Below are 23,657 nucleotides of genomic sequence, written 5' to 3'. Positions count from 1 at the left end.
TTTGAATTTCAGAGCTGTTGATACTGTTTCACAATGGTCTTTTATTACGTTTCAATTTTCTGATTTCAAGTTTACCTATAGTATTTATGTTTATAATTTAGTCATTTTACTATTGTTATGCTGTTAACAACATTGTATGTTTTATGTTGAACTATACCCCACCTTGTGTGAATCTCTTCATAATAAATCCCAACAAATAAACGAATGACGGGGCTGCAGGAGCAAGACTTCAAGTTTCTTCTGTGGCTGCATGTATCACCATTTTGGGCCTATGTCTCTGGCTATGCCTCTCATGCTCGGTGTCCTAAGTGCCAGTCCGCTCCTGCAGGCTTGCTTCATATGTTTTGGTCTTGTGACCACATTCAGACCTTTTGGTTTTTTGTAGCACTGTACCTGCAGTCTGCCCTGCAAAAGCAGATTCCTTTGAGGGCAGATGTTCTGCTCTTTTCTCAGGTGGTTCATCTGGGCTTGTCTAGAAGGGGTAACACGTTATTGCGAAAGGCCTTCTTACTGACCCGGAAATGTATCCTTTTGTTGTGGCACCAAGCTGAAGCACCTACCCTTACTATGAGGAGAAATGAGTTGTTTACTTTGCTGAAATTTGAATATCTGGATGTCCAGAGGGGTGGTCCTGGCCCGTGGAGGAAATTCAGGAGAATATAGGCTCCCATTTGGGAGGGATTGTCCCCCTAGAGCTAGAAGTTCTCTATTGAACTTTTGACACTGGAGTGTGTGTATGGGTGTGGGTGTGTGTGTGTGGGGGGGGGGGTTCCTGGTAGGGGGGGTTCTGTTTCTGTGGGTCTTTGTGCATGAATAACATGAAAGACCTGACTGTTCCTGCCATTTTCTCCTGTTTGCTGTTGTTGTTTTGTTATTGTATTAATTGTATGTAAAAAACCAAAATATTAATAAAGATGATGTTATAAAAAAAAAATGAATGCCAGCCAGCCACACATGGATTTCCTCTCCCTTAATTTCTCTCTTCTTGGCTATGCCCCTTTTCCAACAGGGGTAAAGATACTCATGCTATTAGAAAAATGGCATATTTAATTTGCTTTTTTGCCTTAAGTTTAATGTCCAATGGAAAATTGATTGTAACCTTACTTTATTTTCTTGTCAAAGTTGAATGCTTTGTATGTAATTGAAATTTAAATAAAAAAGAAAAGAAAAGTGGCAAGACCAGGGTGGAGAAAGGTTGGGGAAGAGACAGACCATGCATGACTTATTTGTGAAAGCAGGGATGGATTTTCTATGAGTATAATGGATCTGTTGTCTCTCCATCAGCCCCTTCCCTTTTTAAAATATACGTATATGCAGTTTAATAGGTTCAATTTTCAAAAATATTTTGCTCTCCTTATGCATACAACTACTCTCTTTAGGGCATCATGGATCCTCCAGATTCCTGAAATTAACCTATGGATGACGTACCAGGAATGGAATAATCAGGAAATTGTTACCTGTGTTGGATACATCTGAGGCCACAGTTTAGCAGAAAAAAGAAGAAAGAAAACAAACATGGTAAAAGAGGAGTAAAAGTGCTACAAACAGAAGGTGTAGAACACCTTTTTCTCCAATATGTATCCTTTTCCATCAAGCAAATGGAACATGACCTCTTATAGAGTACATCTACAATCCAGAGGGCCTGTTTAAATATAGAGGGTGGGCCAAAAGTAGGTATACAGTATTTATTATTTCTTTTTATTTTACATATGTCATGAATAACATTCGTGTGAAGTTTTTGTATCAGTTACATTGTTTCACTTTTACTTTTCATTCAGTATTACATCATATTACATTCTGACTTATATTCTGCCAAAGCCCTTACGAGGGGATCACTCGGTCCAACTAACATGCTAGAGTAACCAAAATCACTGAAAAGCTAGGGAAGCATTTCCATAGCTTTTCAGTGATTTTGGTTACTCTGGCATGTTAGTTGGACCGAGTGACCCCTGATGCAGGCGTTCCTCAAACGCCGAAACACAGTGCTGTGTCGGGTCCACAGCTTCTGCTTGTGTCCTTATCTGAAATAAACAAGTTGGTCTTACATCAGTGATCTTCAGTGGATGGTTCATTGTCCATTCACACTACCTTTTGTGCTGTTTTATACCCGTGGGTTCTCTATCCTGTTGGACTTTTTGGTGTTGAAATATTCAAATAGAACATTAACAGTAGAAGATGATACATTTCAAGATAATTTTTTTTAAACAAGAATGTTTTTTAAAGTTTTCTAAAAACAGCATATTGACCTACTAATCTTATTAAAATAGGGAAATCTTTCCAAATTAAAGGAGCCTGATAAAAGAAGAATGCCTTCTAATGAACAAGTCTAATTGTCTTTGGTGAGGGAAACTGAAGATAGAATTGCTTCCATAAAATATTACCTGGTCTTCCTGCTAGTAATGAAATAAATTCCACTAAATAATATGGCACCTGGCTATATAAAATATTAAAAATCATAATACAAGGCTTAAAATAAATCTTTGCATGTACTGGCAACCAACGTAATTTAATGAAATATAGTGTAATTCTATCATATTTAGAGATGTAAAAAACTACCCTCACCACAGTATTCTGCACAGTTTGTAATCTTTTCAACAATCCTTTAGCACATCCTAAATGAACAATATTACAGACGTCTATCTGGGAAAGAATAAACAATTGATCCACAAGTGCAAAAATAGACATCAAAATATTTCTGAACTACCTGTAATTTCCTTAAAAGAAAATATGATTTTTTACTAACCAGATTAACTTGATGCTCCAAGCGCAATACATTATCTAATTGCTCAAAACTCTAGTTTGCATATCAAAAGTGTAATTACTTTGGCCAAAGTGTGATAAAAGATCCAGTCTAGCCAGATCCTATTGGCCTAGCCAAAGAAACTTACCCACCTTTTACAAAACCGTAGCATGTTTTTTAGTTCCGGCTACAGCGGTAACAGCTCCGATACTCATAGGAATTCAATGAACATCGGAGCTGTTACTGCCACAGCCAACGCTAAAATCTGCACTATGGTTTTGTAAGGGGGGGTTAGTTTTATCTATATTTATTTTCAACTTATGGGTTGTAACCCATTTCTCTACAGTATCATGCACTAAGTTTAATGCAGACCAATCAGAATCCTTATTATTAAAAAGCAAGATAATACTGATATCATCTGCATAAATGTAACTGAATACATTATGATTTTGAAGTGCCTTACCCAAGTGCATTGTATTATATCTATTCAATACCTATACAATAAAGAGAAATAATGAATAAATACTGTATATCGACTTTTGGCCCACCTAGTATATATTTATATACTCCCTGCTGCTAATACTGCAGACTATAAAGTTAGACAGTTACATACATCTAGAAGCTTCCTACACAATGATGATTGAATAAAAAGTGAGCTTAGTTGATTAGCAATCAGGAAAATATATTTCATTCAATGTTAAAAAGAAAAGTAATTATTGCGAGTACAATGCTCTAAATAGTATCACAAAAATGAAACATGGCTTCCTTCAACAGTTTCGCTTCTCCTTAATAAAAAGGAGAGGATTTTCTGATCACAGAGTGTGTAAGATGGAAGTTACTTACCTGAGAATAACACTTTATAAATACATAAAAAACAAAAGTCCTATACCATTTCATCAAGAGTGGCTCAGTTGGAACATATGTTTCTACAATGTTCATAACCAGACCATATCTTCTACATTTCTTGATTGCTTTTATATATTGTTAGTGAACTTAATTCAAACAGGAATCAAGTTAACTGAGTATTAAAATAAACTTCAATCAAGGCAAAGTGTGACATACTCCAGCACAATGAAGGTCAAGGGCATGGTATGCCTCTTTGTGGCTTTCTGTGGGCAGATTACAGTTGGGGTACAGTTAGGAGAAGATCTCTTTTGGAAAAATTCAGTCTTCTGATGCTCACACTGCAATTCCATAAGTTGCTTGTATTTATAGATTAAGATAGGTAAGTGAGAACTCTCAGGGCCTCCTTAAGTGGCCTCAGACTCTTACCTATCTTGAAGCGGCCCATGTAATAAATGTGGGTACTGAGAGCTAGAGAGCCCAGAACATGGATAATTGTGAAGATGGCCCAGAACCACTCGTTGCTTTTCCCAAATACCTGGACAGCAAATAAGAAAATAAAGAGATTCAGTAACATTCTAAGGACACTGACAAGGACTGTCTCTCTCTATATGACAGCACCACTGACCAAGTAGGACTTTTGGGTCTACCAGTCTTCTCAATTGTTCCCTTTCTACTGTGATCATCTAGATCCTACACAACGTCTGATCATCTCTTCTTTGTCCTAAGAATTATTAAATGAGACAAGAAACAATGCAGGACCCAATGTTAGTGCCAACAGCTTTAGATTAGATATAGAAAGGCTCCCAATGGCATTTCTGTCACAGATGTATAAAGAGTATTTATTTATTTATAGATAAAGAAGGAATTATCTAAATGGTCCCTTTGATTTGATGACTCTTATATGACTTCAGTAAGGAAAGATTAGGTTCTTACCACGATAATCTTCTTTCTGGTAACATGGCATATGAGTCCTGACAATTGGATTAACTTCCCCTAACCGTGATTATGCAGAAGGAATGATACACTTTTTCTACAGCTCTGCCTCTTCATCAGTGGGCCTCTCTTCAGTCTGTACCAAAGCAGTCAATAACCACTGCAACATAAGAAGTAGGGATACGGGGAACTTCCCTGACAAGACACTTCTGTTCTGCTCTGTAACAAGTATCTATAATAATAAAATGTTAGTCGCGCATGCGCACTCTAAGGTCGTGTTCCCTGATCCGTCGCGGACATGAGAGTGCGCATGCATGCTTATCACGCATCGGGCTTACCACCGCTGCAGCCAGCTGAGGTCTATGACGCAGCTCAGCCTCTTCAGACACTGCCGCTTCTCCTCTTCGGGCAGCTATGTTTATTGATAGAGACACTAGCCGGAGCCACCAATGCAGACTGTGCTGTGCATCTTTCATCCAGGCCAGCGGCATCTGAAGGGGATCTGTTTGCAGAGACCAGTGAGACAATAGGGTGTCCTAGAGTTGGCACATATGAGCCTTTGCCCAAGAACCACTTCTATGGTTTTTGCCGTGGACCTCAATACCTGGGACAGTGCCATGCTGTAGGCACTGGCATCTTCAAGAGGCCTGAAATTTGTCTTGATCTTCTGTTTGTGTGGCTCGAGAAGAAAAACACGGTTTTCCGCCATATTGAAACAAATTCTAAAATACTCTGGGGAAGCCAAGAGGCTTTTCTAGAAGTTGACGATCCAACTCAGGTTCTGGAACAGGTGAACCACTTTCTCCACTGCCTTTTCCCTTTCTGACTTTGATGGAGCTCTGATCAACCAATCATCCAAGTACAGATGCACTTGTATTCCCGCCTTGCAGAGATGCATCACCACCATAATTATCACCTTGGTGAAATTGTGAGGTGCTACTGTCTGGCTGAATAGGAGTGTGGAGAACTTAAAATGTCTCCCCAGTATGTGGAATCTTAAAATACTTCCTGTGCTCTGGGAATATGCAGATAGGTTTCCGCCAAATCCAGGAAGGATAAAAATTCCCTTTGCGCCACTGCCACAATGACCAAGCAAACGGTCTCCATGTGGAATCTCAGCACTTTCAGTGTTGCATTGACAGACTTCAGATCCAGGATTGGTCTCCAGTCATCTCAGTCTTTCTTGGGTCCAATGAAGTATATAGAGTATCTGCCCAAGCCCGATTCCTCAGGAGGTAGGAGTGAAGGGCCACTACTCTGACTGGAGGAGAGTCACAAATGGTGTTCCGCAGGGGTTGGTACTTGGACCACTGCTGTTTAATGTATTTATAAATGATCTAGAAGCAGGGACGAAGTGCGAAGTAATAAAATTCGCAGACGACATCAAACTATTTAGTGAAGTCGTGACAAAAGAGGATTGTGAAGATTTACAAAGGGACCTGAATAAACTAGAAGAGTTGTCGACGAGATGGCAGATGAAGTTTAATGTAGAGAAATGTAAAGTCTTGCACGTAGGAAACAGAAACCCGAAGTATACCTATACGATGGAGGGCTGGTAATGGGTGAAAGCATCCTAGAAAAGGACTTGGGGGTAATAGTGGACAAGACAATGAAACCGTCGGCACAGTGCGCAGCGGCTTCTAAGAAGGCAAATAGAATGCTAGGTATTATCAAGAAAGGTATTACAACCAGAATGAAAGAAGTTATCCTGCCATTGTATCGGGCAATTGTGCGCCCGCATCTGGAGTACTGCATCCAATTTTGGTCGCCATACCTTAAGAAGGATATGGCGTTACTCGAGAGGGTTCAGAAAAGAGCGACGCGATTGATAAAAGGTATGGAAAACCTTTCATATGCTGAAAGATTAGCGAAACTGGGGCTCTTTTCCCTGGAAAAGCGGAGGCTTAGAGGGGACATGATAGAGACTTACAAGATCATGAAAGGCATAGAGAAAGTGGAGAGGGACAGATTTTTCAAACTTCCGAAAACTACAAGAACGAGAGGGCATTTGGAAAAATTAAGAGGGGATAGATTCAGAACCAATGCTAGGAAGTTCTTCTTCACCCAAAGGGTGGTGGACACCTGGAATGCGCTTCCAGAGGGTGTGATAGGACAGAGTACGGTACTGGGGTTCAAGAAGGGACTGGATGATTTCCTGAAGGAAAAGGGGATAGAAGAGTATAGATAGAGGATTACTATACAGGTCCTGGACCTGATGGGCCACCGCATGAGAGGACTGCTGGGTACGATGGACCTCTGGTCTGACCCAGCAGAGGCACTACTTATGTTCTTATATGGCTCCAATGTCTAGAAGCCTTGTCACCGTTGCTCAGACTTTGACTGCTTTCTCTGGTTAACCAGCTGTAGAGTCCACAAACAGATCCATTAATGGGTGACAGAATTCAAGCTTGAATCATTCTCGAATGATGTCCAATACCCAGCGGTCTAAGCAAATCTGCTCCCAAGCCTCTCAATAAGCCAACAACCTCCCACCTATTTGCAGAGAAATGTCTACTGATCTAGTATCACTGGGATTTTGGGAGGGCTGCTGTGTAGCGAGAACCAGAGGATTGAGGTTGTCTAGTGCTTTCATAGTTCTGGCTTCTTCCTCCAAGGGCTCATACAGAACAGGTCCACTGAGCCATGGCCAAACCAAAAGGAAGTGCACAAAACTGATAATGCCTTCCCAAAATCTCAAAGCAAAGAAATCGCTGATGGCACTAGTGCTATAACCTGCTTCAGCTCACACTGCAGGCCTCAGGCCCCCTACAGATCTTTGTGCAGCAATGGGGATGGAAAACGCAGCTGATACCCATTAAAGTTCTCCCGGACCACTGGAGGGCCAAACAGCCTGCACCCAAGCGCCTGATAAATCAGAGGTGAGCCTTGCTCCCAGGGGAATGGTCCCGAGTTCCTTAAGTTTCAGTGCAGGCCAGCTAGACAGGTTCCTTGAAAGGGTTGCCCTGTTAGCTGCAAACTGCTATTCAAAGGGTCTGCGTCTTCTCTCAGGCAGAGCTGCCCCAGGGTTACTGGAGACCTCTTGAACCCTGAAAGCCTCATAATATAATAAAACTTCTCAGACCAAATCAGAAAAACACCTTCCAGCTCATGTGCAGAAAGAAAGAAACTGAAGAGAGGCAGTATAGGGTGGAGATGAAAAAGTATACGATTCCTTCTGCACAGCTTGATGTTAGGGGAAGTTAACCTAATCATCAAGACTCATGTGCCATGTGCACCAGAAATACCGATTGTGTTTACTTTATCTGAATTCAGCATTTGGACTCTATTTGGTCATCCCTGCATTTTTTTTTTATTTCAAAGACTAAATAGAACAGATATTTGTAAAAAAAACCAATTTGATTCATCCAAAGGGTCTGCATCAATACTACATGGCACACAAGGATGCAAGATGAAGTGGGAACAACACAAATATAGAAAATAATTTCCATAGAAATCAAGCAAAGGAAGCACACAAGAACAATGTCTACTTGTACTGGCAATAATCTATTTGTATTTATCACCAAGGAGAATTCAATAAGAGATAGTTTGACAGGACATTTCAACTCTGGTAAGCATCAGTAAAAAATAAATTATTTCAGTTTATAGAAGTACAGCATTGTGTTCCATAGTCTGCTATGAGCTATTATAAAATTGCACCAGACTATATAGTAGTACATCATACTCTGTCAAAGTTGCCCGGTGAATCAATTTATGAAAGAGGTTTACAAGTCAGTCCTGAGTTTTTCTTACATCATGTTCTGTAACATAGAGTCCTAAATTTAGAAAATATTTTTTTTGTTTGTTTTTTTACGGAAGGGGAGGTGTGGATTATTATTCAGGAAAATCTAGGTCCTTGACTCTTATGTTAAGCATCAAAATATTTTAAATATTGTTCCATAAATGGTTCATAGAACTACCCCATGGGCAAGCACTGCAATGAAGTATAAAGAATGATCATTTCCACAATATCTATTTCCCCTCCCAGTTTATTTTATATGGAATTTAAAGAAACGTTTTTTATGTTGGCTAAGCGTTGTCTTACAGTCACAGACATTTGATTTGAAAAGTCTTCGAGTCACACTGTGGAATTTGTTTCCGAAAGATTTTAACAAGGCATTTTGCAAACACACAATATATATATATACACATATAGTAGTAATGTACACTGACTAAAGCACAGCAGGAGCTCATGAACTAGTATAAGCCAAAAGTTTTAAAATTAGATTTTAAATTGTTATTTTAGTGAAGAAAGAAAAGGCTCTCAAACAGACTGAGGATATCAATATTCAAAAGAAAAAAAGCACGCAGGCAAAGAAAAATCAGAACCATAGTCCAACCCCTGTGGCGTACCCCAAAGGTCGCCATTATCCCCAACACTCTTCAATCTCTATATTGCATCCCTCAGCATCTGCCTAGACAAATTAGGCTTAACTTCTTATAGTTATGCAGACAACATCACCATCCTCCTTCCTTTTGATCAACCAGCACCCTCCATGACAGACACACTACATAGAACACTAGAAACAGTGTCAACATGGATGAAAGAACACAAACTAAAGCTGGACCCTGCCAAAACCAAATTTATACTCCGTGAAAAAAACAAAACCCCAACCATAACAAACTTAGTAAGAAACTCAATCACATACCCCATTCAACCCACCCTAAAACTACTTGGAGTGATGATAGACAGATGCTGTACCATGCAACCACAAATCAACAAAACAATCCAGAAATCATTCGCAGTCATGCAAAACTTAAGGCAAATCCGGAAATTCATCAACAGAAAACAATTATAGCTCACGGTTCAATCCCTAGTCCTAGGACTTCTAGACTACTGCAACAGCCTCTATTTTCCCTGCCCCGCAGTCATGATAAAACAACTACAAACAGTAGAAAACACAGCTCTCAGACTGATCTATTCGCAGAATAAATATGACCACATCACCACCACTTACCTCAACTCACACTGGCTCCCAATACAAGAAAGAATTCTATTCAAATTTTACTGTCTACTATTCAAAACCATGAATGGAGACAGCCCAGCCTACTTGAACAACCACCTTATCCGAACTACCACAACCAGGCAAAGAAGAACCCAGACACCGTTCACTCATCCCCCAATCAGAGGCATCAAATGCAAAAAAATGTACAACAGACTACTGGCCATGCAGGCAGCAAAACTAGACCACCAACTCTCTAATCTACTGATCACGACACTAGACTACAAAACTTTCAGAAGAGAAATAGAAACCCTGCTATTCAAGAAATCCATCAAGACAAACTAATACCGCAGGAAGCATTTCAATCTTCCCTAATTTTCAATCTTCTAATTAAATTATCTATCTCGTAATGACCCTGATACAATGTCCAGATTTCCCCCGAAGTAACCCGCTCTTCGTTGTAACTCTCCTAGAAATGTCCAGATAACCTCTTGTGCAATCTGCCTTGAACCACAAAGTAATGGCAGAATAAAAATCATTAATGTAATGTAATGTAAATGCCTCTAACTGGCATTTCATTATTATAAAGCAAAATTAGGTCATTTTCTTTTATCCTGGCCATTGACAAGCTAACTTATTTTTCTGCCACACAATCATCCACAAAGATACAAGGGCAAGGATATGACTTACCACTCCAAGGACAGCCAGGAAAATCACTACAGCGAAGGAGGCATAAGCTGCATAGGCACTAGCGTTGATGTCTGGGTGGCGGGTTTGGTAGAGCTTTAGCATGCAAAGCCCAGCAATCATATACATGAAGGATGTGTCTGAGGGGAGAATGGAATCAGAAACTCATCAGTATCTCCCTGTACCAAATGTCATTTCCCTATTTATTGATTTAGCCTGTCCTCCCAATTAAACCCAGAACAGGTTACAAAAAAATATACACAATTACTAAAAATAAGACAGAATAAACAAACTAATGACAAAAGTATATGTAAGGAGGGGGAATTCCTTTGTTCACTGAATCCTTCCGAGGTTTCAAGGTGCAGGGATCTGCTTTAACATAAACCTCTTGGAGTAGTGGATAGATAGTTAACACATTGGCATAGTCAGGACACACCATCTCTTGGCACTTTTGGGTCAATCTCCTGAACAAACTAGCATTAGTACCAATGATGACTGGAATGCTTCAAGCTTCAGGACACACTAGTGCTATCACGCAGTGTTCTTCAACCTTTTTGCACCAATGGACCGGCAGAAAAAAAAAATTATTTTGTGGACCGGCAAACTACTAGAACTGAAATTTAAAAACCCCGTTTCCGCCCCGTCTCCACGAACTCGGTCCTCGCAAACCATCTGATCCCATCCGCACAAGCCTCAGTTATGATTTTATACTGAATGTATTTTATTAAAGTATAAAAAGAAACAATATTCTGTACAATTGTCATTTTATAAATACAAATAATACAGAGCAAGGATCAACAAAACCCCTGTCTCCCCTCCCCTTCACATATATCCCTTCTACTATCAAGAAAACTGAATAAGCCAAATTATTACAGAATGCTACATAGAAATATCATGCTAACAGAATACCGCAGTCACACATAGCAGGAATAGGATTAGGGGAGTGCAACTAGGGCAACTGCCCCCCCTGGTCAGAGAGAGCCCTAAGCCACTGCCTGGACTTTGCAGTCCCCAGTTATGTCTAACACCAGCTCTAGCAGGATATATATTTCAAATCTGATATATTCTAATCACAAAATAGAAATAAAATTATTTGTTTCTACCTTTTGTTGTCTCTGGTTTCTGCTTTCATCTTCTTTTCACTCTCTTCCTTCCAGCGTCTGCCTTCTCTGTCTCTTCAATCCAGCATCTGCCCCTCCAATCTACTGTCTGACCTCTCCCCCTTCCATATGGTATTTGTCTTCTTTCTATGCCCCTCTCCCCTTTCCATCCAGCCTATGCCCCTCTCTCCTTTTTACATGATTCATTCCAGATTCACTGCTCTTTTCATTTTTATCTCTCCTACACCAGATCTAACATCTTTGTCCCTCTCAATTTCTCTGCTGACCCCCCATCTCATTCCTGTCTCTCCCCTTCCCCTCCTCTAATCTCCCTGCCAGTTGTTTCCTTCCTTTTTTCTTCTCCCTTCCCTCCTTCCCCTGTCCAGCAGTAACTCTCTTCCGTTCACTTTCCCTCCTCCCCTCCCAGAAGCATCTTTCCTTATCCCTCTCCAGGTCCAGTAGCAGCTGTCCCTTTTTCTCCTTGCCCAGCAGCTTCCCAGACTCCTTTCCCTCACAGCAGCATCTCTCCTTATCCCTCTCCAGGTCCAGTAGCAGCTGTCCCTTTTTCCCCTTGCCCAGCAGCTTCTCAGACTCCTTTCCCTCCTCCCCTCCCAGCAGCTTCTCTCCTTATCCCTCTCCAGGCCCAGTAGCATCTGTCCCTTTTTTTTCACCATGCCCAGCAGCTTCCCAGCCTCTAACAGTGGCTTTCTCCCCTCCCAGCAACTCTCCTTACTTGCCAGCGCAGCGATTCAGGAAGGCAGCCTCGGGTCCTTTGTTGGGTCGCACCGCCTCTGAGGAAAGCGGAAGTTGCATCATCAGAGGCGGCCGCGACTCAGCAAAAGCCCCAAGGCTTCCTTCCTGAATCGCTGCGCTTGTAAGTAAGGAGAGCCGCTGGGAGGGGAGAGAGCACACTGTCAGAGGCTCCCCATTATCTCTCCGGCCCTGCGCGAACTACAGGTCGTCAATCTTGCTGGTCCTGCGTGGACTGGCAGGAAATTAGAGAGGTTGATCTCGCCAGTCCTGTGCGGACTGGCAGGAATTTTCTGCGGACTGGTACCGGTCCACGGACCGGCGGTTGAAGAACTGTGCTATCACGGGTACGGTTTCTTGAACCTCTATGATTTTCTCTGGAATTTCAGCTTCTACTACCATATAACCTCGTTAAGGGTAGCTGCTTTCACTGAAGCCCCATACGGCCAAGTCCTGTTCAGGGTGTAGAAACAGATGACTCAGATATGCACAGTACCAGTAGTCAAAGAAGATGGTGATCTGTGATCCACCGTCTAATAGTGCCTTCACTGGTTTCCCTTCTACTTTCACGGAGACTACCGGTGTGGGTCCAATCAATCATTTCGGTACAGTACAGGCAGAACCTCGGGTGGACACTGGTTTGGTATTAGAGTTATTTGCCTTATGGATCCCCCTATGGTTTGGGGGGAGGGTTAGTTTTATGTAAGGCTCTACATTACCCTATCTGGCCTTGGGGGGCTAATGTTTTGCCAGTGGCTTCCTCCTTTAGTCAGAAGTAGGCCTTAGTGTTATGATGGTATGTATTGGGAGATGTTTGAGTCTCCTTGTACCTCTTGTCATTTTCAGAGCTCTTTCTCTCTGGCTCTCTTTCATTTGCACAATTGTGCCTCCTTCAGGGCTGCAACTTTCTGGCACAGCTCAGCCAATAGGGTCTGCAAATTCTTCTCTTGGTCCATAGTCACCACAGTAGCTACTATTCTTTCTCAACTTTGGAACAGACATAGCACTATCCTGCGTTCTCAAGAGAGCTATTTCTTTTTGTAAATGCCTAATAGACTCTGTTAAGCAAGCCACTTCATTCATCTAAGAAGAAGACCTGGTAGGTGGTTCACGGATTTTCTTTGCTCCTACCAAAGCCAGGCTTACTGCTTCCTGCTCCTCTTCAACTCTTATCACTTTGAGCAACTGTAAAAACCCAGGAGGGTTTGTTTTCCTCTCACAGAGCCTCAGGTGCATGATCATTCTGTCAGCCTGGTGTGCACCTCTTATTAGTTGTTTTATCATGGAAGAGTTTTTTTCTTGAGAATGCTAGGCCATTCTTTCTGACTACTCTCCTGAGCAGAACTTCTAGCCTCCAGAGATAATCTTAAAGTTTTTCTTCCTCTTTTTGACATGTGCTTCTAAATCAGAAATAGGTCAGCCCACTTTCTGCAGTGCCAAATGTAGTTTTCTAATGAGGAAGGGATCTGGAGAGAAGGTCATGGGTGTTTACTGTCAGCATAGCTATTGCTAGCAAACAGCATTTTCAGTTGGCATAACTGTCAGCAAAGGCCTATGGGAAATTATCTGACTCTGGATGCAGAATTCTGTGCTCCTGTACAGAATTCACATACATTAATCATTCAGCCAGACTGGATTGTTTATCAAGAAGATAGGCTGCTTGAATGGGACAAAGAAGCCAGAGACTAATCCCATCTACCATGCCTGCAAGTATCACACCCTCCTTATCAATTAAATTAACCATTGTTTCAAACAGTTTACAAATTCTAAACAGAAAGATACTGGGACATACAATAGTTTCTATACACAGAATAAGATTCCAAGCTATAAAAGCCTCCTTTCTGCAACACATCTGGAGCTCTCTCTTTCTTTGTCTATCCTCTTTATCTATGGAACACGAAGCTTGGACCATCACCCCATCCCCCTTTTCTCTCTCTCTGCCTTTCCCTGGAACTTCAGGCTTTTAAGTCTCTCTTTTCCTCTGAACTCTGTAAGGCAGGGAAACTGCTTTGCTTTCTACTTAATTGTAATGCTTAATTGTAATGCTTATAAATATTGCTTTTCTGTAAGCCTATTTCTATAATATATTCTTTATGCAATCACCTCTGGCTGTGCCTTTTTGATTCTACTTCCTGGTGAATCTTCAGTGAGGGAACTGAACCTGAGACCTGGCGTGTGTAAGGGCGCCTCTCACTTAACCCCTACCACCTAATATTGTGGGGGCCACACTAACAATCCTTACATTTACCTGAGGGGGTGGGGTGGGATGGAGGATATGAAGAGCACAAATAGGAGGTCATCATGGGGATGAGGTGATAGGAGACATACCATGCCAACTGCAGCTGCTTGTACTCTGTCCTTGTACGGAATTCTGCACAAATTTTGCATTTCACATTTGAATAAGATCACCCCAAGAAAAAATATTTATCAGATCCAGCTCCTTTCCAAGGTCCACCCACTCGCAATCTGAAGCCACAGACTCTGAATTTTTTACTTACCAAATTGGAAGTTGGAATAGTTAGGGCAGACATGGTAACAGGCACTCAGAACGCCTTCCATTGTCAAGGCAACACCCATGGTGTAGAAGAGTCCAAAATGCTTGGGAATTCCATATTCCTTAAAGAGAATGAATGAACAATATATAGACTGAGTACATTCATAATAAGCATTGGACCTCGCATGCTGCTACATCCTACAATCTAGAAATCACTTCACTAACTTCATAATGCCGTTGTACAGATCCATGGTAAGACCCCATCTGGAATACTGTGTACAATTCTGAAGACCACATTATCAAAAAGATGTGCTGAGAGTTGAGTCGGTTCAGCGAATGGCCATACAGTCCAGGACCCTCCGATACCCCCATACCTTCTGACCCCCTGTACTTTTTATTGAAGAATGGCATGGCCTGTCTCATCAAAATGGCAGCCCTGCCCCTGCTTGGTGCATCCTGAGATGCACTGAGAGAGGCCTAAATACCATATAAGCAGTGAGCATGCCTTTGAGCCCAGTAGACCACCAGGCTTTCAATTTTTGGAGCTCAGTGGGAGGACAGAAGCAGCTCAGTAGATTGGGGCTTCTTCTCTGGCACCAGAGTTGGTTGGAGAAGCCACGATCAGCTGGAATTTTGTTTTTTTATTAATTGGAGGGCTCTGATGAAGCAGCAGGAAGGGGAGATTGGCAGAGATTGAGTTCTAGCCTTACTGTCCTGTCATGTGCCTAAGCTAATCAGGTGTCTAGGAGGTGTGGCTGCAAGAGCTCAAGACCTATCATTAAAGTTTGCACTTTAATTTTAATACTAATGACCTCCTTGTAATGCATTAGCATAGAATTCTTGGTGGCTGCTACGAGATTCATTAGCAGCCACAAAGAATCCTTTTGTGCATCGGTAGGAGAGATTTCCATTACAGTAAGACTGCTTTAACAAGTCTTACTGCCAGAGAAAGGTTTTGTGCATCAGGGCTTCAGAGCACTGGAGCATTCCATGCCGTTAGGGGATTCAGTGTCTTTAGTGAATCCCTGAAGACTTCTTTTGTTTTGTTTTTAATTTGATTGGTTGTGCAGAACTTCTGAGCCTTCCTAACCAATCAAATTAAAACAAACAAACAAAAAAAAGCCTTCAGGGATTCATTCAAGACACTGAATCCTCTGACGGCACAAGCCATTGCTGTGCTGACTGTGCCAATTTGAGTTCACGCCATTGCTCTGTGTCTGGCTTCCTCATTCCTCCTGGTGGAACCCCCCCTCCCCCACCATGGCACTGTGTGGTGCTGTAGCCTGCTGCTGGCCTCAAGGCTGTGTAGCAGCTGCTATGCTATCTTTCCTGGGTCAGATCATACGCTACTTCTTGCTCAGACCTGAGACCCTCTTCCTGCTTTGCATCAGCTTGGCACTCTGGAGCTCTTTCTTCCACATGGACAAAGTGAAAACCATCGTGAAGTTGAGCAGGAAAGCCATAAAGATGGTAAAGGGGAAAGTGGGGGTGATAATACAGAATGACCAGCTCAGGGGACGCAACATATTGGAAGCTGAGTTCTCCAAAACTTAGGAGTTCAGGAGTCACAACATGGCTGTGTAGTCCATTCGGGGCAGGAGGGACCACATGGAGGACTGGTTCAAAGTCCTCACTGACCTGGTCATCAAAACCCATCCCCCCATCTTCGGCATTTTTGATAGGCATAGGACGAGAGCCTTTGTTGGGTGGGTGTGAAACAGAGGAGGACACAGGAGGAATATAATGTTTGCTTCTTGTGCCTCTCCTGCTAGATATAAAAGGGCAACAGTCTTATTTACATACTAAGGTAAGAGGATATTCAGCAGTGTTAAAGGAAAAAGTAATCTTTGACTTTTATTGTATAATATTGAGGAATTTTTGAGATGCATTTTCCAAACCTGGGACAAGAGAAGTGATTAGGGTATTAAGGGATGCATTAGTCAGTGAGTCTGCTAGTGCTCTCAGAAAGCCAAAAAAAAATAGCCCGCTAAATAATTCCAAAGATAAACTTCTTCTCATCATGACAGGTGTGGCTTTGCAAATGATTACTAGGAACTGGAAACAATGGGATAGGTTGAATATGCCATGTTGGTGGGAGACCCTATGTCTGTATTACCGATATGAGAAAATGCTTGAAGAAAAAATAAATGAATCGCAAAGATTTATAGGAATCTGGGGTCCATTAGATTCTTATGTTAAACAACTTTAATAATACTGTATACCTACCATATTAAAGATTTCATATTCTACATAAAAATCCAGAGAGGGGGGAGGGGATTGTTTATTTTGTATTCATGTATAGTACATAAGTGTTTTTCAAGAATGTTATTGATGAATAATCTGTTACACTTACTATAAGATGTGATTTTATAAAATCAATAAACAATTTAAACAGGAGAAAGAGATTTTCTGATTCTTATGGTTTTTGCTATTATTGTTATTAGTCTAGATTGCTTTTGTATTTTGTTTTTACTCTCTGGTGTCAGGGAGCTATGGTGAAAGCACTAGTTTACTATGACAGATGTTGAAGAAGTTTCAGTTCATCACTACAGGAGATTTGAATAGCCCAATGACAAAAACAGCATATGTCCAGCCACAGCTATACTGAGTGAAACTGCTGTATAGTGAATCCTTTCAGTGAATGGACGGCTGGCCCAGGACTGGAGGCAGCTGAAACTGAAGCTACCTCAGCTGAGTTCACTGCTGCTGGAAGCTTCATTTGGCAAGACTTTTTTTTTCTAATTGTATGACTATTGCCATTGTCATTAGAATTAGGGAATGGGTAGGGAGGGGGCTGGAGTCAAGAAGAGATGAAATGCTGATAGAGAGGAAAATATGATTTTTGTACTTTTAGGGGGCTGGAGGCAAGAAGAGAAGGGATGGTGACAGCAGGGAAGAAAAATAACTTTTTTTTTGTACTATTGGGAGGTCATTGGAAGTGTGGGGAGGTGACAAAGGGCTGGAACATGGACGGCTGGATGACTGGAATTGGGAGGGAGTATAGATGAGAGTGAGAAAATTGACTTTTTTAAACTGGGGGTCATATCAGAGAGAGGGTGGAGAAAAAGAATGGTGAGATGTGGGGGGTACAGAGGGAGAAAAATATTTTTAGTTACTGTTGGAGTCATTGGGATAGGGAGTGGGTAAAAACTTATTTTATTCTGGGGATGAGAATGCTGACACCACCAAGCCCTTACTGCTGTTTTCTCTAGGAGTAGGAGCATTCCAGCCTCAGAAAAAAACAGGGGGGCTTGCAGCCTATTACCTTCCATTGAGAGATAATGTGATGGAGCTGCTGAGTTCCTCTTGCTGTTTTTTCTAGGGCTGAAAGGTGGTATGTGGGGCTGCCAAGCCTCTCTTGCTGTTTTCTCTCTAAGGGTGAGAGGTGACATGCTAGGGATGTTATATGTTGAGATTTTGTTAACTTATTCTATTTCATGTGTTAAGGACATTTTCATGGATGTTTCAGGCAACTGTGCCATCAGGTTGACCAATACTGACAATGACTTTGCATTGTCTACTGAGTACGACCTGAAGAAGAAATGGATAAGACAAAGCTTATTTTATTTTGTTGCATGCACCCTGGAGGTCATGTGTCTGCTGCTCTCTGCTATTGCCTCTTATTTGTGGGTCCACAATAACTTGCTGCTTCATAAATATCATAAAGTGTGCATTGCTCAAAGTATTTTTTTAATGGAATCTGCAGTTCTATACTACATGAGGGCCATTTCTGAAAGGACATCTAAGTCTGACTTTGGACATTTCCCACAATACATCCAAAGTTGGAGGAGGAGAAATGGCCATTTTTAAAATCGGCAACATTGCAAGATGTCCATTTTTTTTTTTTTTTAACGTCTAGTTAGAGATCTTGGCCACCAGGAGGTCCAGCCCTTAGGACATCCAACTCTATTCCCATTTTTGACCACAAAACGTCCAAGTTCAAAACATCCTAATGCAGACCATTTAGATGTGGGAGGGGCCAGCATTGTAACAGACTGGCCACACAGATATACCAATAGAGCAGTAGGACACCTTAGAGAGCACTGCTGTGAACTTCACATAAACGGTGCCAGAAATACATCTCACCATAACCCCCTTATAATGTATGATGAGCCCTCCAAAACTCCCCCAAATAATATTATAGCCACCTGTCTACCACCTCAATAGCCCCTATGGCTGCAGGTGGCACCTATATGGGGGTATAATAGGATTTTGATAGGATCACACTTATGAACATAAGAATTTGCCGCTGCTGGGTCAGACCAGCAGTCTGCTCCCAGCAGTGGCCCCCATCATAAATTCAGTGGTTATAGTGGCTTATGAGCCTGGATCCTCCTCTCTATTGTTCACTAGCCCACCCACTAGGCTACTTAAGACACTTGTGTGTTGCTCTACTAGGCTTTCCCATACCAGATGCTGCTGTTCTAGAGACAGGTATGTACTGTTTCATTCAGATTTATGGGGGCTGGAAGGGAGTCAGTGGCCACTGGGGGAGTGTGTGTGTGTGTGTGGCGAGAGCAGCAGGTTGGAGTTGCTGATCATGCCAGTGAAGAGCTAGAGATATGGTGGGGGAGGGGGAAGTGAAGGCGTGTGCACGGGGGGGAAGACGTGGGAAGGAGTGGGAGTGGCAGAGAAGAGGATGGGTGCTGGCGTCCCCACCAAGAAGGTACCCATGGCGGACCACCCCACTTACTACGCCACTGACCAGGCCCTGTGTGCTAAATGCTAAGTTGATACTCTTGTGATGTGCTGACTTGTTGTAGACTGGCTGGAACCAGTCCCTTCGTATTGTGGTTTTTCCTGAGTTACCAGGCCTGGATATACACAGCGTAAAGTAGAACAAAATTCTTTTACATTTTGTTCTACTTTATACTGTGGCTTGCTTATGTCTGTGCTTCATGCCCCCTCATGCTATCTCCTGCAAGGTAGTGGAAGTCAGTTATTGTGAATGGTGAGAGGCGGCTACCAGATAAGTAGAGGATAAAGAAAACAAACTGAGCTAATCCTGAGTTTGTCCCATCAAATGCAGAGAACTGAAGGCAAATAGGAACTGCTCCTCAAATTGTCTTTTCACACATGGTCCTGTTGCCCATTCCTTTTTATTATTGGGTTTACCAATAGCGCCGGGTGAGCAAGTAGCTTCTATTTTAATGGCCTCCTTCAGATTTTATTGAACTTTAAAAGGAATGCACACAGGTGGATTGTGATAGACAATTCATTTCTCATTTTAATTGCGCCCCATTTGGTAAAACAGAGTAAGGAAGGCTTGGAATGTATTATTCACATCTTCATTGGAGTGTATTGATAGCGTGCCATAGGTTCGCCATCGCTGTCATAGAGCCTTGTATCCCCTTTCAGACTCAGTTCTTAGAGGGGTGGCAGTGGGACATCATCAACTGGGGGACAAAGGAGAGGTCATGGCTTAATCGATCGAGGCATTCAAAGCATATTTTTATTGAATTATATTTAACAATGTTATTTGTGAAATAAGAAAAAAAAATGTAATTGAAAATATTTTTTATTATAGTCCTCACACTGGGAGAAAGAGTCATTTCAAAGAAAGAAAAAGAAAGAAAATAAAGGATAATATAATCATATAAAAATATATGTGCTGACTCTTCACTATCTACTAACAATAACCACCTCCAATAACACCTTCAATAACAAAATGAATCTTGTTAAAAACCTTTTTCTAAAGAAGGTGTTTGTTTGTTTTTTTTTTTTAAAGGAACTGAATATTACTGTTTTGTGTGTTACTTGAAGTTAACAGAAGGCTCAGCATTCTTTTTAGTTCTTTAAGGGCAGAACAAAGTGATGGTCTCTTGATTCTCAATTTCTATAACTGTCTTACGTTCCAGCTTAGGGCTGCCTTACTCCTGGAGAGAATTTAAATTCTCAAAGACAAGGTTGATTATTGAAAGAATTTCTTACTGGCCGATATAATCTTTATGGAGATCACTGTGCCTTGAAGATGTGAGAATAAGCATAAGAACATAAGAATTGCCACTGCTGGGTCAGACCAGTGGTCCATCGTGCCCAGCAGTCCGCTCACACGGCGGCCCCTAGGTCAAAGACCATTGCCCTAACTGACAGTAGCCTTACCTGCATACTTCAGGTTCAGCAGTAACCCAGTTATGTTATACAGACTTAAAATTTGAGTGCAATGCACCAAGATAATTACAAATCAATGAATGACAGTAATCATTTGTTACTTAAGAGGGTAAAGGGGGGAGGGGGGACATAAAAATACAGCTTTTTCTGTGTGATTACAATCAATATGGTTTACATATTTTGGACAGGTACTTATTTTGTACCCTGGGCAATGAAGTGTTAAGTGACTTGACAGGAATTGAAGTGGGAATCAAACTCACAACCTCAGGGTGCTGAGGCAGCTGCTCTAACCAGGTGCCTCTGTTTAAGGGATCCCAAAGCCATACAATGAGAACTTTTTCTACAACAGCATCTAGTTACCTGGATTCCATTACAGAATAGTAGTGTAACCTGGCATCGGAGTACCTAACGTATATGTGCCGTAATTACACCAGCTACAGACCTGGCACAATTGTGACAATGTAAATGCATCAATGGTGCAAGTAACACAGTGTTGGGTAACAAATGTAAGTGGATGCCTACACCCTGTGCACTTATACATGCCCTTATGGAATAAAGCTTAGGCATCCAGCTTGCACTTATGCTTACAAGTGTATACTTAACCGCGAAAGTGCTGCCAACCTATGCTTTTATGAGGGCAAATGACCTTTAAATTTAGCTGCCCTGTTATAGAACTGCCCTTCACATGTATTATATCCAAGCTGGAACTCTAATAATCTACCAGTTTGAAATCAACATTATTATCCAAATGCAGCAGAGTAATCTTAAACAAAAGGAAATAAAGAGACTTGCCCAAAGTTACACAGTGGAGGAGCTGGCATTTCAGGTGTTTATGAATTTCCAGGTCCACCTCTGATTCTTGAACCAAAATACCTTCCCAATGTTATAAAAGAACATCCCAATGGCTTTTAATTTTTTTAGTTTTATTCAACTTCTTTTATTGTTTGTTTGTTTTTTTAAACTATTGTAAACCACATAGAACTTTACGGCCTTGCAGTATATAAACTGATTATTATTATTATTATTAATGGGTTCCTTATTTTGTCTCTACTTCTGAGTGCTCAATGTGCTGAGCTGTTCCTATAATGCTGTTATCTTTGGAATATGTTTAGAAGATCAGAGGGAGTGTCTATATTTCCCCCATCCTACTTGGATTTTTGCCATACCATGGCATAGAGGTTCTTGTTTTCCAGCAAGCGTCGATGATGAATGTCACGACGTAACACAATCAGAAGGAAGAGAAACCCCAGCATCACATGGCCCAAGTTACTGAGGATGTTGTTGAAGGCACTGAAAAAGGAAAAAAAATCTAGTGAATTATAGTTTACCAGACATATGCACAAACCTACACATTTCACATCTGGCCATGCAAATTAGTAAGACCCCATGCAAAATAGCCAAGCGATTGATTCATTTACATTGCTTGGCCATTTTGCATTGGGTTTTACCAATCTTAAAACCGGACTGCTGTAGACCTGTTGGTAACTGTGTTACCGACAGGTCTGCTTTTTTTTTTTTTTAAATGGCACAGATATTTTGTGTGTATTACACACACAAAATATCTGTCCCATTAAAAAAAATTTTAACCCCCACCGCCGGCCCTCCCCAACAACCCCCGACAAATGCTGTGACCCACAAATGCAGGAGGGATGCCCACTCCTTCTTGCCACCAGAGGCCGCCCTCCCATGCCCCTTAACCTATACCTTAACGTTAGGAGCAGGTGGTACTCAAAACTCCTCCTGCTCCTCCTTTTTTCCGACGACACTAGGCTTTAACCCCTCCCCGGTGCATCATGTGATGCAAAGGAAAGGGCCTATGGCCCTGATTGGCTCAGATGCCTCATGCTCCTCCCTTGGGAGAGGCCTGAGGTGTCTGAACCAATTAGGGACTTCCTTAGGAAGGAGCCTAAGGAAGTACCTGATTGGCCAAAACAAATGCGAGCATCTCCAATCTCCTGCCTGCATCGGCCTCGACTCGCCCTCTGATGTCACTTCCATCCAGGGCTTATATGACCTACTGTAAAAGCCATGTTCCAGCATAAAGTGGCACATTTGGCAAAGATTGCAGTCATGCCCAGCTTCAAAGGGACATCAGGCAACAAGCAGCAGACAGCTGAAAGTTCTGGCCAGAAGTCACTTTAAAACTAGGCACACACATTGCAGGATGTGATTTCAGAGAGACAGAGAGAGCCGAGGCTAGCGTGAGCTGCTCGTGCTGGCGAACAATTAAACAGGTACTGGGGGGGGAGGAGGGAGTAGAAAGGAGGAGAGGTGCCATGCTGGCACCCCCACCAAGATGGAGCACAGGGTGGTCAACCTCCCTGCCCCTCCTTACTATGCCACTGGATGCAGAAGCATAAGGGTTCCCCCTCCAAAATGCAGGAATTGGGAGGAGAATAATAACATGATGGTTAGTATTAAACTGTTTACAGAGGAAGAAGCCAGTGGGGGTGAGTGGGGAGGGAAGCATTGCTTTCCTTCCAAGGAATAAATTTGTTATACTCTTACCTAGTGGCATAGTAAGGGTGAGCGGCGCCCCTCCCCTGTCCCCCCTGCCGTGCACACGCCCCCTTCCCTGTATTTTTTAAACTTCTCCAGTGTGAGCAGCATACCCATAGGTGTCAGCGCGTCCTTTGACATCACTTCCTAGGCATGGGTCCCGGAATCGACGTCAGAGAGAGCGGTAATGCTGACATGGCCAGCAACCTTGCACCAGGGAAGTAAAATAGGTACAGGAGAAGTCAAGGGGTGCATGCACGTGATATTGAGAGGAGCGGGAGGGGGAAGGGGGTTGGAGAGGAGAAGAGGTGCTGTGCTTGGGGCGAACTGCTCTCCCTGCCCCCCTTACTACGCCACTGCTCTTACCTCTAATTAATATTCTCTAAACCAGTGTTTCTCAACATGTGATACGCATGGTGTCAGGTCAAAAGCGCTCCGGGACAAAGGCGCGCGCAGACAATTGAGCGCAGCGCGGAGGCGCATGCCGCAGAAAATTACAGTTTTTACGGCTCTGACGGGGGGGCGTGGGGGGGAACCCCCCTTTACTTAATAGAGAT

General features: G+C 42.2%; 1 protein-coding gene across 1 annotated transcript in view; it reads right to left on the bottom strand.

The window, feature by feature from the left end:
• The window catches only part of SIDT1 (SID1 transmembrane family member 1), a 262,081-nt gene that overhangs the window by 40,158 nt on the left and 198,266 nt on the right, over window positions 1–23,657 (bottom strand). The window contains exons 16-20 of the mRNA XM_033940160.1: window positions 21,768–21,891; window positions 14,495–14,612; window positions 10,150–10,286; window positions 4,013–4,121; window positions 1,458–1,472 (exon numbers count right to left, since the gene is read on the bottom strand). Coding sequence (XP_033796051.1) covers window positions 1,458–1,472; window positions 4,013–4,121; window positions 10,150–10,286; window positions 14,495–14,612; window positions 21,768–21,891 — 503 coding nt within the window. The remainder of the gene's footprint in view (window positions 1–1,457; window positions 1,473–4,012; window positions 4,122–10,149; window positions 10,287–14,494; window positions 14,613–21,767; window positions 21,892–23,657) is intronic.

The sequence above is a fragment of the Geotrypetes seraphini genome, chromosome 4 (assembly GCF_902459505.1).
Source record: "Geotrypetes seraphini chromosome 4, aGeoSer1.1, whole genome shotgun sequence".
Taxonomy (NCBI): Eukaryota; Metazoa; Chordata; class Amphibia; order Gymnophiona; family Dermophiidae; genus Geotrypetes; species Geotrypetes seraphini.
Note: the sequence above shows the minus strand (reverse complement) of the source record. Positions and strands in the feature narration are given on the sequence as shown.